At 42.5% G+C, this 17,068-nt stretch overlaps 1 protein-coding gene across 3 annotated transcripts; it reads left to right on the top strand.

Moving 5' to 3' along the window:
• The first annotated feature begins 7,714 nt into the window (after nucleotides 1-7,714).
• LOC117858619 (F-box/kelch-repeat protein At5g43190) lies at nucleotides 7,715-10,852 on the top strand. Of its 3 annotated transcripts, none has more exons than XR_004641003.2 (3): nucleotides 7,715-8,913; nucleotides 10,180-10,288; nucleotides 10,466-10,852. XR_004641003.2 is itself a non-coding variant. In XM_034741726.2 (2 exons), exon 1 carries the CDS (start codon nucleotides 7,863-7,865, stop codon nucleotides 8,904-8,906), a length of 1,044 nt encoding a protein of 347 aa, XP_034597617.1. In that variant the 5' UTR covers nucleotides 7,715-7,862; the 3' UTR covers nucleotides 8,907-8,913; nucleotides 10,466-10,852. The 3 variants fall into 3 exon arrangements, 1 of the variants encoding a protein (XP_034597617.1); XR_011898112.1 differs by having other exon boundaries at nucleotides 9,970-10,288; XM_034741726.2 differs by lacking the exon at nucleotides 10,180-10,288.
• The last annotated feature ends 6,216 nt before the right edge of the window (nucleotides 10,853-17,068 follow it).

Raw genomic sequence — 17,068 nt, 5'->3', positions numbered from 1 at the left:
TGATCACTGAATAAATTTCAGCAACTTCAAAATCCTACCAATATGCTACATAATGTACGCATCTTGGCTAACTACTCGGGAAGAATATGACCGGAATAAGAGCATGACACAACTTCATATTGATCACTGAATAAATTTCAGCAATTTCAAAATCCTACAAATATGCTACATAATGTACGCATCTTTTCTTTCAGGTCAAGCTTTGGCGACGACGCTCGTCGCGACACCAAGTGTGCCTCCAGAGGCACAGACTAGTTCCCGAACTCGGGGGCTAAGCACCAATCAGTACTCGGAATATCTCCAGTGGCTCAGCTAGCTCCCAGGCTCGGGGGATGGATGCCACAAAACCACTCGACGTGGCTCCAACGACTTACCTGGCGCACAAGCTCGGGGGCTGGACGCCACAAGACTACTCGAATGATGACCTGAGTAAAAATTCAAGACCCTCAGGTTGATTATTCAATCAATCCAAGGCTCGAGGGCTGATAAGCTACACCCAAGACATTTTTTAAGTTGAAAAAAAAGGATTCAAGATTTTGACCCTCAGCCTGATTCTACAATTCAACCTAAGGCTCGGAGGCTACTCCATATGGAGTGCGACTTTCGCCACCCTCCATACATGAAGACTACAATATCAAGATGATCAAGGCTTTGAGCACACCATAGGCTCATGGCAGCTTTGAGAAGCTTTGAAGATTCCGCCAGATAAAGTACTCGAGGAACACCAAGACTACTCGGCGAATATCTTAAAAGTACTCAAAGACTGATGCATTCGACTATGAAGCGCTCGGGGGCTTGTCGGGGATACATCCCCAGTACCCGCAAGGAAGGACAAAGTTGGACTCCTACTAGGATTCCCCTATAACCCTACTAGGACTCATCCCGTGTAATCCTACTAGGAGTCCTCCTTGTAATCCGACTAGTACTCTGCCCCCTGGAGTATATAAAGGAGGGCAGGGGTACCTAGCTCGGCGGGTCACACCTCAACACCCAAGCGCAGAGCGCAATATACGGGCACCTCCAAACAGGACGTAGGGTATTACGCTACTCCGGCGGCCCGAACCTGTCTAAATCCGTGTCTCATGTCCTCGCTTTTACCTTCAAGTTCCAGGTCCGGCGATCCCCCACTACACATTCTGCTACCTCGGGTACCCCTTGGTAGATGGCCGGTATAAAACACTGACATTCCTGCCGCGCCAGCCAGGTTGGCGCGGCAGAGCTTGCCGCGCCAGCCACTGTGGCGCGGCGGCTCCCCACCCCTAAAATCTACTGAAAGTGTAAATGCACTTGGCGCGGCAGCTCACCCCTGGCGCGCCAACCTGGTTGGCACGGCAGCTGCCAATAGTACCTCCTCTCAAGCTGTTAGGCAAAGGGTTTATAGGAGACTAACCTGAGAGTGAACAAAGAAATACCTCACTTCAATTTACACAACTCAGTTGCTTATGTCTAAATTATAAATTTTCAAAGTTGGTTGTTGATTAAGGAAGAAAATAAGGACTACCTTGGTGGTTACTCTATTTTTGCCTTCCATATGAGATCATTAGTCCTAAATTACACACACTTGTTGCCTTGTAGGTTCCCAATAATATCATGAAACTATCCAAGTAGCTGCAACAAAGTGTGGTATCAAATGAAATAGCCCTTGTAATAGTATATGCAAATAATGTACTATCAAAATGCAAATATTGACCACGATCACGCACGCACACTCAATGCAAATAGCATATTACATGTTTTGTCAACAAATAATCATAATTCTCACAATAAACATAATTCTCTCACAAATGAAACATAATTTTCACAAATAATCATAATTCTCACAATAAACATAGTTGTTTCACAAATGAACATAGTTTTGACAACTAAACAGAAACATGATTCAACTCAATCAACACGTTCATCTACTCGGAGTCACCTTCACATAGTAACTCATCATCATCATCATCCCCCGCAATAACAACTCTCTTACCTTTTTTATCCACATTAACCTTATCAAGTGGTAAATCGGCAACAAGTGCCTTCATCACCTCCATTTGTGCCTCTTTCGCTTTTTCTTATAACTCTTCCATTTCAATCGTTCTCTTCCTTTCCCTAACCTACTGCAAACATTCTTCCCATGAACCCTTAGGGTATTTCGCATTCAGACCAACCACAAAACCTATGCGATCTGTCTCCTCCCTCAACCTTTGTTTCTCTAACTCCCTCTCCTCCTGCAACTTCCTCCTATTTTCTCTCTTCTCATTTTCAGTTAGAGGTCATGGATACTTGGTTCTGTTCTGCCTCCAATACTTAATAATAGTTTCATTCGCATAAAGTCCTTCAGGCTTCACTCCAGTCTCCCAAACCATGTCTTGGTATATTTTCACCCAAAGCAAGTCACTGTCAGGTATAGGCACATCATACTCCTTCCTAATCTTTTCTATTAGTTCTTGTGTTTGTCTTGACTTCCATGGTTCCGATGTACTACCTAACTTTAACAATAAATCACAACGACCAGAAAAGTCTTCCCAATCACATGTCCTTCCCTCGTGCAACAAGATTTTCATATTCTTACAAATTTGAAACAAGATCCAAGCTCAGTAACACAAAAGAAGCGAGTAGTTACTCACCCAGTACTCGCCATGTGCATTACCACAGAACAAACCATATCCAAGCTCAGAAGGTACCACACTTTTATTTGCCAATATACCACACTTGCATCTACTACTAGGAGAGGACACAGATGACCATGGTGCCTTTCCACTCTCAAACTCCTGCACTTGCTCCTCCATTGGCCACATCACCTTTGGCCCATAGATATACTCATTGAAATCACATAGCGGCCACCCATCCTGCATAAATCGGTGACAAGATTAAAAGTGAGTATAAATCAATAAAACTATCACTACTTGCTACACATCATACTAACATTCTCCTAATAAACTTACATGAGTCTTTAGTGAGCATCGAAACAATGGAGTGAACTTAGGTGGAATCCCTAAGTTAGGACACATAAGCTTAGCAACAACTCCACACTTGCACATGGGAAGATCCCTCACACGCCTACAAGCAGCCTCCTGCTTCTCCTCCTCGGTCATTCTAGGTGGGTTTGGTGGAGGAGGAACCCAACGCCTAAATTGATGGTATGGTTTAAGCTCTGTGCTATGGTATGGGAATAGGCGAATCCTAGGATCATATTTGTCGGGTCCATCTATCCACTGAAGAGAAATCACAAGGCGCAGTAGGTATTGTATCAAAAGTTCACTTGCACACATAGAAGGCTCTTTCGGCTGTCTTTAGATGCCTTGATTGTTGCACCTCAGCTTGCACGCCCCATCTACAAAGAGGTACCAGAAGGGCAGGAGGTACAGGAGCACCAGCATTGGACTCGCCCACGTAACGCACGTACCACCTAGGCCGCTTGTATTCACAACCAGACGACGTAATCTTACCTACACATCAAGTGCCCGTAAATTAATACACAAATAAACTTTAAACACGTAATACATCTACTTTACCATACGAACTATATACATCAATTCGACAAAATACAAATAGTCCATCTACAAAATATAAACACTTAACCATATAAACTATAGCAACTATATTAAGAAATAAAAATATTGGACAAATTAATTGGACATATTGCAAGAAAAATGTACCCATCTCATGTACACTACACAATTGCATACCAACTTTCACAATCCCACCATCAAACATACAAATTAAACAATCCATTTACAATATACAAACACTTCACCATATAAACTATAGCAACTATATTACAAACTAAACATATTGGACATATTGCGAAAGAAACTACACATGTCATGTACACTACACAATTGGATGAATATATACCTAAATCGAAGCATTCAACAAGTTCTACATGTCAATATTGCGGGAAAAAACTCTATTGTGTATGAACTGTGCATCATCTAACTCATAACAACATTGCATTTCATCAAAATTTTAAATCAACAACTTAACCCTAGCTCACCTAAATATCCTCTGATCTACCAAATGGAACGCTAAACCAAGGGAAAAAGTTGGGGGATACCTTCCACACGAAGCGTTGACCAATTCTCACTCTTTTCCCCACCGAAATCGCTGGATTTAGGGTGAATTTGGGATTGGAGGCGACCGGCGGCATGTGCAAGGATTGGGCTCGGGGTTACTTGAGGAAGAAGAAAGGAGGGAGGGAGGGAGGAGTGAGCCGGCGTCGGGCGGAAGAGGGCGCTACCGCGCCAGGCAGACTGGCGTGGCAACCGCCTGCCCACGTCAACGCCTAGCTGGCCCACCTGCCACGCCGCGCCAGCGTGGCGGCATCCGCCGCGCCAGTGCATGTGGCGCGGCAGAGGCTTCCTGCCGCACTAGGAGGGCTGGTGTGGGAAAAAGGGTCACCCAGCGCAAATAATCTTTCGGACAGGTTATTTTTAAAATTTTATTTAAAAATAGGTTAAAAATAAAAAAATATCTTTTATATCAGTGTTAGCACAGAGAAGTTTTCTATTTGTTTGGTTGTACTAAGTTATATTATCGCTATTCGTGCAATCCAATGGTGCATATCCAAAACAAAGTATCACACGTGAGAATAAAATCAAACGAAAAGGTCGCTGCCATTCACTTAAGACAAAAAAGAGGTTTGCATATAAGAAATTAGAATTGGTTAAAGTTCAGCAGCAAAAGCCAGAGCAGACTTGTTCTCGGAGATATGACTGACCGCTGGTTCTAACCCCTCTTTAGTACTAGTTGTGCAATCTGTATTGTGATATCGGTATTAAAGGGGATCCTTTAGTACCGGGTCATATAAGCGGTACTAGATGGTACTAGATGGTACGCATTAGTACCGGTTGGGGAGACCAACCGATACTAATCCGTTTTTTCACTAAAAACTAAAAAAATCCGCTGACCGCCCGCACACATGCATCATCAAGTCACAAGCGATGGATGTGGATATGCTTTTCCTGTGGAGAGACTTTTAATACCGAGTTGTAACACCACCTGGTACTAGAAGTGACCATTTAATATCGAGTGGTGTTATGACCCGGTACTAAATATTCTAGGCCTATTAGTACCGGGTCATAATACCACCCAGTACTAAAGGGTCATTTTTAGTACCAGGTGATGTTACGACGTCGTACTAATAGACCTTCGGGGATCCCTAATTTTGAACCCGATACTGATTCTAACATTAGTACCAGGTCAGAAATCAAATAGTACTAAGGACGAAAATACATATTCCTATTAGTGTTTAACATTGCTCGACAACTCTCAATATGGTAGGCAATTCTTTCTTTTTTTGAAAATATATGGTAGGCAAATGATGAGGAGGATAAAGAGAGAGGTAATATTAATCTCCGGAAAGAGAGCTGTGCGTACGAGCCCTTTGATTATTCCAAATGTCTACAACCGCATGGCCGCATCGTTGCACCGCAGTCAGTTCCTACTTGCAACCAACAGTGTACCTATATGGGTTGTTTCAGTGGCTTCTACTCAGGTTGTTTTAACTTTTCTTGATTCGTAGATATTATTATGTATCTAGACATAATCCATCTGGACATAGTGCATATCTAAGTGCATAGCAAAATATATGAATTTAAAAAAGCTAAAACGACCTAAAATTTGGAACGGAGGAATAACTACGAACTTATATGTATGTACTAATAGGAGTATTAGTGTAAAGTAATGACTTTATACCAACCGGCTGTAATTTTGCTCATCTCGACAGCCGCCTTCATCGAGTTATCTTCACCAGCGCCCGTCGTCTTCAACCTTAGGAGAAGAGCTTTGGGAGAGAAGGGCGGCAGCCACGGCAGGAGGTGGCAGAGCGGCCGGTGGCGAGGTCGCCCCGGCCGGCCTAGCGGAGGAGGCGGGTTGAGGGTGGCTGAGGTGAATCGGTGAGGGCGCCAGCCGCTGGGTGGTGGAGGACCTCTGGTGGGCAGGATAGATGGTAGGGGTGAGAAATCGAATTAGTTAGTGGAGAGCGGTGGTGGTACGACGGGGGTGGGAGGATGGCGGTGAGGTAGCCGCAGGCCGCCGGCGGTGGAAGCACCTGATGGGAGGCTAAATTACAGCCGGCTGTGAATTAGCAGCGTCGTTAGTGTAATGCCTGATTCGGTATTGATATTTTAGACGTTTGAGATGGTTTGTTGTACATAACCGACAGCAGTCCGAAAATGAAGTAAGTCTGGGTAACATACATGAACGGTCACTTCATTGCCTATCGGTCCTAGCTAGTGATACCAGATTCCTTGATCAAGATCGTTCTTCTTATTAATGGGAACAATTTCACTCGATAAAGAAATAGGAGATTGAATCCATGACAAATCGTGGGATCCAAATTAAATAATCTTCTGCATATGAACTATTGGTAAATAAATATGACAAAACGATTTGATCGCCTGTTATGTTTTTTTTCAACGTAAGATCGTCTGATATGTAACAATACGGCAAGGGTTTCAACTTTTACACCTAATTTTGTTTGCAGGTCAAGCAAGTTTGGCATACCCATGCGAGTGGTCACCGCACCATCGGTACTGCAACCCGCCATGGTGCTTATATTGCTGCCCTACCACGAACAACAGTTGCTTAAAGTCATCCCAAGACTGCTGGGCGAACTGCCCCAGGCTCTGCCACGGCTCACAGTCACAGCAAGCTGCCTCCACGATCCCACGATCCCATCAACCCGAATACTCACTCCGTTTCAAATTATAAGTTATCCTAATTTTATGAAGAGTCAAATTATTTTATGTTTCATCAAAATTATAGAGAGGATCACAAAAATTTATGACAACGAATAGATATACTATGAAAATATATTTAATGAAGAAACTAATGGTACTTATTTAGTATCAGAATGTTATTGTATAAATTTGATTAAACTTGAGATGCTTTGACTCTTAATAAAATTGACTTTGTAATATGGAATAGAGTGAATACATGCCATCATCTTTTCTCCCATGATGTACATCTGTACAAGGCTTATGAGATTCGATGCGACAACAAGTGATGGACGGCTCAATGGTTTGGGAGGGGTCACTTTTCGTTTTGTACGGGTGGCCGTGATCCTTTTGCAGTTCTATTTAGTTTTTTTACTTATCCGAGCGAACACGGCTGCGATATCTTATTGCGTTGTTTGCGTGCTGTGTCACGGAGTTGTAGCACACACAATTTGTTATTCCTATGAAATTGAACTGAGTATTGTGAACGAAAATCACATAAGTAGAATATAATTTATAAAATATAAGGATAGTATAGAAGGTACAAAGTAAAGGAATGCAAAATGCAGGTAAATATACAACGAAGAAAGCGCATATGAACTTAGTGCAAGGAAACAGAGGAAGCTGTAGAGAAATTATTCTGTAGGAACTTTCCAATGTACGGAGTAGTTAAAATTCCCAAGGTACAAGAGCCTTTTGATAGGGACTTCTTACGAATTTAGAGACATTCATTTATTTGCAAGGGTTTATTATTTGGATTCGATTCATTTGATAATCTTCATATTCTGCTTGCGTCCAAGGTTTTTCCATGTTCCGAACAAAATGAAATGGCGTTGCAAATAAGATGCCAGAGGAATATACGTAGCGAGCGCATAACAAATATACAGATCATTAGAGGAATAAATTTAAATATTCTGATCGAATTCCTAACGAGATCCTAGTCGTAGAACGCATTATTGCACGCACGGGTATATCAGGCAGCCAAGGTGCGTCCGACCCATTTGAGGCCCACAAGCCAGCGAGATCCGGCTCCCCCGTTTTCTTCCTCGCCGTCCGCGGTGCGCCCCTCCCCATTTCGCTCTCCACCGCTCTACCGCAGCCGCAAGCCCGCAAAGAAGGAACTGAATCCGCGATTCACCGATCCCCATTCGATCCGTAGCCATGGCCTCCTCCACCACCACCGCCGTCGACTGCCCGTGGGACGCCCTCCCGTCGCACCTCCAGGAGCGCATCCTTTCCCTCATCCCCGTCACCGAGCTGCTCCCCGTCGCCGCCGCCTCTCGCGCGCTCCGCCGCCTCCTCCGCTCCCCGGCCTTCCACGCCCTCCTCTCCCCGCACCGCCTCGACGCCTTCTTCCTCATCACCCCACGGCTCGCCGTCCACCCGCTCTCCCGCCGCGTCCTCCGCACGCCCCAGCTCGCTGCGCTCTGCCCCCCTTCCTATCCGCTCGTCTCCTCCGCGTCCCCCTCCCGCCTCATCACCTACGCCACGCTCCACTCCCTCCCGCCGATCCCCGACGGCTCCTACCTCCTCTCCGTCGTCGTCCAGCCGGCCCCCTCCTCCTCCTGCATCCTCGTCGCCGTCACCACCGGCGCGGCCGTGCGCTCGTATACCCTGGACGCCGATGATCCCTCCCGGCAGTGGGCGTCTAGAGGCGATCTCCCGGTGTCTATCTCGCTCCTGGGAAATGCCGCAGTCGCTGGCGATCGCAGTCAGCTCTTCGTCCTCGGCCGTGGCCCCGACGCTCTCTTGGTGTTCAATCTCGCGACGGGGACGTGGGAGGTGCTGCTGGTTGTGATGCCACAAGGTCTCACTACAGCGCACCTGTTTGTGTATGATGGGAGGCTGTTCATGGTTGGTGGGGTGGAGAGGTTGGGGGAGGTGGAACGGGTGGTGGTGTGGTGGCTGGAGGACGGGAAGGAGGTGATGTTATGGAGGGAGGTGGGTGTGATGCCAGTGGAGGTGTTCGATGAGTTGGTGGCTGGTCGGCATGGAAGTTTCTGGCATTTTCAGGCCGCGGACAGATTGGGGATTGTTTGCTTGTACAATGTTGTGGATGGTAGGCTGGTCATGTTTGATGCGGCTGATGGTTTGTGGACAGTGCTGCCACGAGTGTCCGGGATGGATGCAGAGGAGAGTGGCAGGTGGTTTGGACATGTCCTGGAGCCGGGAGTTGAGCTCTTGCTGGGACAACACCACCGGTGATGATAAGGTTGTTCTCTTGACTTGTATGCTTCAGTCGAATGATGACATTATTGAAATTATGTTATTTTTTCTGATGCAAATGTTTTTGCTTAAACATGAATAACTAGGTTAGCTCATAGTTGGTTTTAACAACTGTTAGTACTCCATATGCTGAGGCAGAACTCAGTGAGGGCCAGGATGGGCCATGGCCACCCCTAACTTTTGCTAATTTATAGAGAAAGTATTAGGCCGCAAGGCTAAAGTGGAGATTAAGCATGGAATTGGCTCCCTTTTTCTCATGTAATATAAACTGTATTCAGTGATTTTTTTTGGATTCAGTGATTTACACGACACTCAACTGCAGTTCACTGAGGCAGAACTCAGTGAGGGCCAGGATGGGCCATGGCCACCCCTAACTTTTGCTAATTTATAGAGAAAGTATTAGGCCGCAAGGCTAAAGTGGAGATTAAGCATGGAATTGGCTCCCTTTTTCTCATGTAATATAAACTGTATTCAGTGATTTTTTTTGGATTCAGTGATTTACACGACACTCAACTGCAGTTCATTGCAACCCTAAGGACTCAAATTCTTCTGATTTATCCTGTCCATGTTCTATTGCTACTTAGCATTGTTTAAAATCATGCAGCATTATGTGAGGATGATCTTTACCAATATCCAACTAAATCAGCCTCAAGCCCTTGCTATATTTATTAATCCGTTCCCAGTTCTTTTGCTTGATGTTTCTTGTTTGTGTCACTAGACTCTGGATTGAGTTTTCAGTCATGTTACTACTCCTTACTGAAGGCTACAATAGTTGACTAGATATAGTATGCCATTTAATAGGGATATATTAGTTTCAATGATTTTCACAATACAAGCAGTTGCGTGAACTAAAGAAAGATGAAATTGAATCCAACATATTCCTATTAAATTGCATACCATAACCAATCAACTATTGTAGCCTTCAGTAAGGAGTTGTAAGCTGAAATCTTGCAATAATTGCATTCTTTATTTATTCAATGAACTTCACATGTAGGACAGCTCTGGAATTCCCTAAAAAAAACCAAAAAAATCTTTATTGCAGAACAGATGGTGCATCCAGCGAAGCTCTATCCATTCAAACCCAAACTCCAACGTATTCAATTTAAGGATGCCCAGTTTTTGATACAGTGATGCCCAGTGCTCAGTGTGATTTTGATGCTAATTAGTCATAGGGGAGTGGTATCTTGTCATTTCAAGAGCCAATCGCAATGCCTGCACTTCAAAATTGAAATGAAATTATTGTTCTGGCCAGGGTCGCCGGTGGTTGATATAGTTTGTACAGGCAGACACCTGCGGACCTGCCCACTGCTTTTCTTCAGAGTCATCCTTTCTTTGTATGCGGTGGCTCTATTTTTGAATAGGCAAGTCTAAAACAACTATTTGCAAGTGTAGGAGGATGTATTTTTTTTATTTATTGAACTACTGTTCATGAATAGCATGGCAACGATCTATAAATTCACTATTGCCAGCTTTCCTGATGAATTGGTACGAAATCTCTATTTTACTGCTGATGTTTTCATATGGTACTCATCATGCAGACATGGAAATATAAGTGCTGCAGATTGCTCGAGTCGTGCGCACTCTAGGGGTGCAGTTGGTACTGTTGTTGGCATATTTAAGTTTTAAGTGCTGGCCCTGTATGTTGTGGCACTTGCCGCATGTGGCTCCATTGTAATATACTCCCTTTGTCCTGAAATACAAGGCATCCTAGAGATTTTTAGAACATATTAGCAGAAGTAGCAAAAGACGCATGTACCCTGAATTAATGGCATGGCATGTACCCTGAATTAATGGCTTAGTAGGTTAAATTTGACTATGTAAGTGGTGGGTGTTTGTGTTTTATATTAGGGCAGTAGTGTGGGTTGACAGTGTGCTGCCATTGACAGTAGCGTTGATGTTATAATTTGCTTTAAATTGCTTTACAATCGGCCAGTGTTGTTATTTGCTTCAAATCGCTTTCTGTTGTGTTTTTTTATGTCGTCGTTGCTAGGGTCTTGTTGCTTTGTGGTAATCCCCAAGGTTTCTTCTTCCTTTTAATACAAGAGTAAATACATGAATGATTATTGTACTTGTCTTCGTGTTTTAGTTTGGCAATCATATTTTCTAAAATGCAAGTTGCCTTAAGCTCAATTGGCTACACCAATATGGTCATTAGCTCTTAGCCATGCATATTTGGATGAGTTGGACTAAGTTTGACCGTGTGTGATCGTCCAATGTGCCAAAATCATGGCATGGGCAGAGTATTTCATTTATTTTGCAACATGTATAATTAGTGAGCGGTTATATCTAATCTATGGTAAAGCATCGGCAACAGGAGAAAGGGGGATATGAACGCAAGCTCGACGTCTCAAGCTGCTTTAGTTTGTGAGATGCAGGTGAACTTCATCAGCATGGGGATCTCGAGGTGCGGGCATGCGTTGACATAAGCGAGCTGTGAGGGTTGGCGGGGGTTGGATAAGCTTTTAGGAAATAATATCGGAATGATGCAGTAGGTAAAACTGATGATAAGATGTGTCTCATTTGTTCATGTCGTGGCGTGTGAAGACAACATTTGGGTGATTCAATCAGGGTGCATACTTGCCCTATGTCACTTTGTTCTACCCAGCTAACGCAAACTGCTATTGCAACTAGAAGGAGAGGCTAAAGAGGATTGTTATAGATGGACGAGTCAAGGACAGAGAGGGGCGGCATAAATGCAAAAACAATGTAAAAGGAAATGTGCGTTATTGTGATTGTGGCCATGCTGTACTGCCAATCATTAGCCATACATATACCATATCATCCAAATACGTAGGATTATGGAGCTAACGGCTGCATCTTGTGTAGTTGGTGGAGCTTAATGGCTACGATATACAATTTTCTTAGTTTACGATAGCTAAATTTGAACACATTGGCAAGATACGAAATCATTGATGAATTTATAATAGGCCGCTTTCATTTTCTGTTTCTTCTTTAAAAAAATGGAGTACTATCTTTCCTTAGAGACGTTTGCTACTCCCAAGTGCAAACCACTACTAGGGAAAGCGCCTTGAGTGTCAGGTTCAAACCCCCCTTTAGTACTGGTTGTGCAACCGGCTAAGTTAGTACTAGAGGTCATGAGACCAACCGGTACTAAATTAGTTGCCACGTCACGTGTGGCCGAGGCTAGTTTATTATCAGTTGGTCTCCCCAACCGGTACTAAATTCTAAATTCTTTTTTCTTTTCTATTTCCTTTCTCTTTTTTTCTATTTCTTTATTCTATATTAGTATTTCATATTTGTTTCCTTTACGTATACAGCTCTAATACACAATATATATAAAGTTGTATTTGATTTAGAATATTACATTTGACATAATATTATACATAGACATATATTACATTGCATCAACTTTCCAAGTTCAACATTTTAGATCAACTATTCTGAACTGAGTTCAGACGGTGATGCAAATTTGATCCATCATTATGGAACTCTATTCCTGGATTTACTACCTCATCCAGAAGAAATCCACTGAGTTATCTTGAATTGCCCTAATTTTTTCGTCTTGAGGAGTTCTTCCTTCATGTGCATAATCTATGTCATTAGCAAAGGTTATTATATTAGATCAATGAACTAATTTATTGTTAAGAAATTTGTATACGTACTCTGTATTCGTTTGGCGGATCGATTGCGACCTTGAGCAATCAATTTCATTAGGTATTCCTCGTCTAATCGGCCTGCTCGTCCTCTAATCGTGCCATTGTAGCTCATAATATAAAAAGAATTATTAGGCATCAACAATAAAAAAAATTAAACACATATACAATTTGTAAATAATAGAATATAAAAAGAATTATTCTAAGAAATAGTAGGCATCAACATTAAAAAGAATGACTAAAAAATAGAATTAAACACTTATACAATTCGTAACAATAATAAATGACTAAAAAAAGAATGAAACACTTATACAATTTGTTACAATAAATGACTACAACAATATTTACTATGAATTGCTAGTAAATGACAACAAAAAAAGAATGACTAAATAACTATAAAATTGACTAATAATTATGCAATTTGTTATAATAAATGACTAATCAATATTGTACATAATGACTACAATTTTTCTATAATTTCTTGCTAATTCAACAATTTTATGCACATTTCTATAATTTATTGAACAATACTATAGCTAGTAGCAATAAAAGAAATTATTCCAAGTAGCATTGAAAGAATTATTCTAAATAGTAGGCATTTTACAGTTTCTAGTATTCCACTAATAAAACAAAGCAGGGCAATAATGTACATTAATTTCCTAGCACTATGTATAAATTTTCTAATTTTCATAACACAATTTCTATATTCACCGACACTACTTATAATTTTTTATATTTTCCTAACACCATTTATCCTAAAATCCTAGAATTAAAGAATTTTTTTAAAAAAGGATGACATCAGCGCGGCTGTAGGCTTACGTCAGCAGAGATGGCGCCCGCGGCCGTGCGCGAGGGGCGGGGGGGGGGGGGGGGGAGGGGGGAGGGAGGGTGGAGGAGGAGGGCGCGCGACGTCAGTGGAGGTAGGGCGGCGGCTGGTGGAGGAGCGGCATGCGGTGTCGGTGGAGGGCCGATGTGAGGGGGGGGGCAGCGAAGAAGGCGGTGACCGCCGGTTGGAAAGGAGGGGACGCGCTGCGCTAGTGGAGGAGGGGCGCAACGTCAGGGTCGTCGGTGCCGACACCGGGAGCGCGGGATGTCGGAGAAGGAGATAGAGGCGCGATGGGGTGGGGATGTGTCGATGTACGACGTGGCACCAGGTGCGCTGGCAGGGTCGGGGGTCGTGGGATGCGCCGCAGCCTCAGAGCGTGCGACATAGGGATGCTCGACGACAGCGATGTAGAGGACGGGGCGACGGCGGCGGAGGATCCAGCTAGGGGAGGTGACGGCGGCGGCGCAGCGGAGGTGTGTCCGCGGGGACGATGACTGGGACAACGAGGGCAACAAGAGGAGCGGCTAAGTGTCGGCGAATCAGGGAGGAAGACGATGGCGTTTTATCCCCCACTCGGTACTAAATAGGGCCTTTAGTACCGGGCCCAGCCTCCACCTTATACTAAAGGGGTGCCTAGGGCACCAAAATGAAATCCCTCCCGCTTTAGTACCGGGTGTTATTATCACCCGGTACTAAAAAGAGTTGTGGCCTCCTATTTTAGTTCGCGCCAAGATAATGTTTTATTTCCTTTCATTTAAAATTGCTATTACGGTAAATCAAATAACATTCATAAATTGAAAAAAAAAGTTTTTTAGCTTGATCTATAAAAATATTAGACGCACTTAAATATCAAATATAGTAGAATTAGTAATTTAAATTAGGTCATAATACTTATGTTAACTTAAAAATTGGAAAAAATAAATATTTTGGCCATTCAAAAATTTAAAAAAATAGTGCTTGTAGTGTTATTAACATGTTTACCATAACTATATACTTGTTTAATTATATATAAAATTGTTTAATATGTAATGGTGGTAAAAATGAAATATTTAATATTTTAAATATGCAATATTAGTTCGTGAGATTTGTGCAAATAGTATTGTTAATAAACCCATAGAATATGTTGCATATCATTACGATGTGTTATTACATTAATTTGTAACTTGACTATAAAACACAGCATAATAGTTTCAATACATTACACATCATCATCTAATGGAACGTTAATAACCTTCCTCTTGACGAACATCCCTTGGTTGTGATCGTGGTATAAATATGTGGCGTCCTCTTTGGCTAAGAGGATGGTTGGGTCAACCTCGACTGAAATGGAGGAAGATCATCAAACTGATCATAATCTTCTGAAATGTCAGTTTTGTCCCCAACTCCAACGATTTTTCTTTTCCCTAGAAGAACTATCTGGTGTTTTGGCTAGTCATGTGACTTATTAGCACCTTTTGTTTGGTTTGCTTGACATGTCCTTCACATAGAAAACTTGAGTCACATCCCGAATGGTTTGTCTCCGTATCCAATCTTGTTGAGGTCCACTATTGTCATCCCATAGTTGTCTGTCGTTACGCCTCCTTCAGTAAGTTTCACCCATTGGCACCGAAATAGAGGGATTTTCAAAGGTCCATAGTCGAGTTCCCATATCTCCTCAATGACACCATACTATATGTATTTTTTCCATTGTTGTCTATTGCATCTATACGGACACAACTAACTATTTTGGTTTGTGCTCTTTTGGTCTTGGGCTGCTGTGTAAACTATGTACCCATTTATCTCATATCCTTAGAATGTTGATACTGAGATAGAAGGACCCCTAGCCAACCATGCTAGTTGCTCTTCAATCATGTCATCACCCATCAGTCGTCACCGCAATCAAGAGGTGAAAGTATCGATGTGATGACGTGTAATCCAGGCCTCAATCTTCCCCTAGTTTGAGGATCGTACAATGGTCTTATGCTCCTCCAAGTATGGAGCCACCAGGAATGATTGTTGTAGGATCGTGAAGTGTGCTTTATGAAATATACTCTCATCGATGTCCATCCGAGCTTTCTTCATAGTGTGCCCTTTCCCTTGAGCATCCCCTCATGGCTTGATACAGGGACTCCAATCGAACTCATGTCGTCAATAAAGTCAACACAAAACTCAATGACCTCCTCTATTCCATATCTCTTTGTGATGCTTCCTTTTGTACGGGTATGATTACGAAGATACTTCTTCAGAACTGCCATAAACCTTTCGAAAGGAAACATATTGTGTAGAAATACAGGATCGAGAATAAAAATCTCTTCAACAAGGTGGATTAGAAGGTGGGTCGTGATATTAAAGAAGGAAGGTGGAAAGACCATCTCAAAGCTGACAAGACATTGCACCACATCATTTTGCAGCTTTAGTAGATTATTTGGATGGATTGCCTTCTAAGAAATCATGTTGAGAAATGCACATAGCTTCATGATTGCTATTCTCACATTCTCTGGTAGAATACCCCTAAGTGCAACAGGCAGCAATTGTGTCATCAGGACATGGTAGTCATGGATCTTTAGATTTATAAATTTCTTCTTTTTAATATTTATTATTCCCTATATATTCGAGGAGTAGCCTGATGGAACCTTGATACTATTCAAGCACTCAAACATGCTTTCCTTATCTTCCTTGCTAAGAGTGTAACTGGTAGGATGCAAGTAATGTCCATCATCCCCCTTTTCTGGATGGAGGCCATCTCGTTGTTTTATACGTTTCAGGTCCTGGTGTGCTTGTTGAAAGGCAGACGACGGCTTGTTGGACTCCGCCAGAAAGAGAAAACCATGCAAGCCATTAATATACTCCATGGAGCGTTTGTCCGTGCTATACAAATCTATTGCCGATCCATCTACAAAGTATTACCGAACCAAATATTTTCTGATCATACATAGAATTATACATGAAGCATAACATGATACAAATTCTATTAAACTCAAATGTTGCCAAAAGTTTAGATAAAAATACACAAAATTTAAATTTCGGACCAAAACAACATGATACACTACGACAAACTCAAATGTTGCTGAAAGTTTAGATAGAAATACATAAATTTAAATTTCAGACCCAAACAACATGATACACTACGACAAGCTATCCACTGAGTACTATCTAGGAGGATTTTAACCATCCTTGGGCGACGAAGGTGAAGGTTTCGCTGACCGAACCTCGTCTTGTAGTTTATTTGTGCCTCCTGCAATGGTAGTACTCAGTGAACCTGAAACAATCGGGACTCGCGGTGAAGCTTAACAACCACCAAAAGGAAGTTCCTGACCCGCCGCAACAACATCTTCGTGACATATTTTCAAATAACGAAGCATTGCTCTCTCCCATATACTCATTTTCTTCAGCTTATCATGAGGACCAACTATGGTTTTCCCTTTGCCGCGAGAGCAACGATGATCGCCCCCCACCATCGCCAGTACCTCTAGGAGCAGTAGCCATCTCTATATACCACAATTTATTTAGCTCATATTTGCAAATCACTAAATTATGAACAAAAATATATTTTTTTCCACAATTTATTTAGCTCAAACATAACATATAAATGAAAAGGAGTGGAGACGACAAGTCCTATAGTTATCCTTTTCCATCCATTATTGCCTATTAGTCTTCACTGAAAAGCCGGCAGACTGGACCCCTGATAGAAGGCTTGCACTATTTTACCGGTGACCCAGGAA

Source organism: Setaria viridis, chromosome 5 (genome assembly GCF_005286985.2).
Source record: "Setaria viridis chromosome 5, Setaria_viridis_v4.0, whole genome shotgun sequence".
NCBI lineage: Eukaryota > Viridiplantae > Streptophyta > Magnoliopsida > Poales > Poaceae > Setaria > Setaria viridis.
The sequence above is the reverse complement of the archived record's forward strand: the minus strand, read 5'-3'. Positions and strand labels throughout refer to the sequence as shown.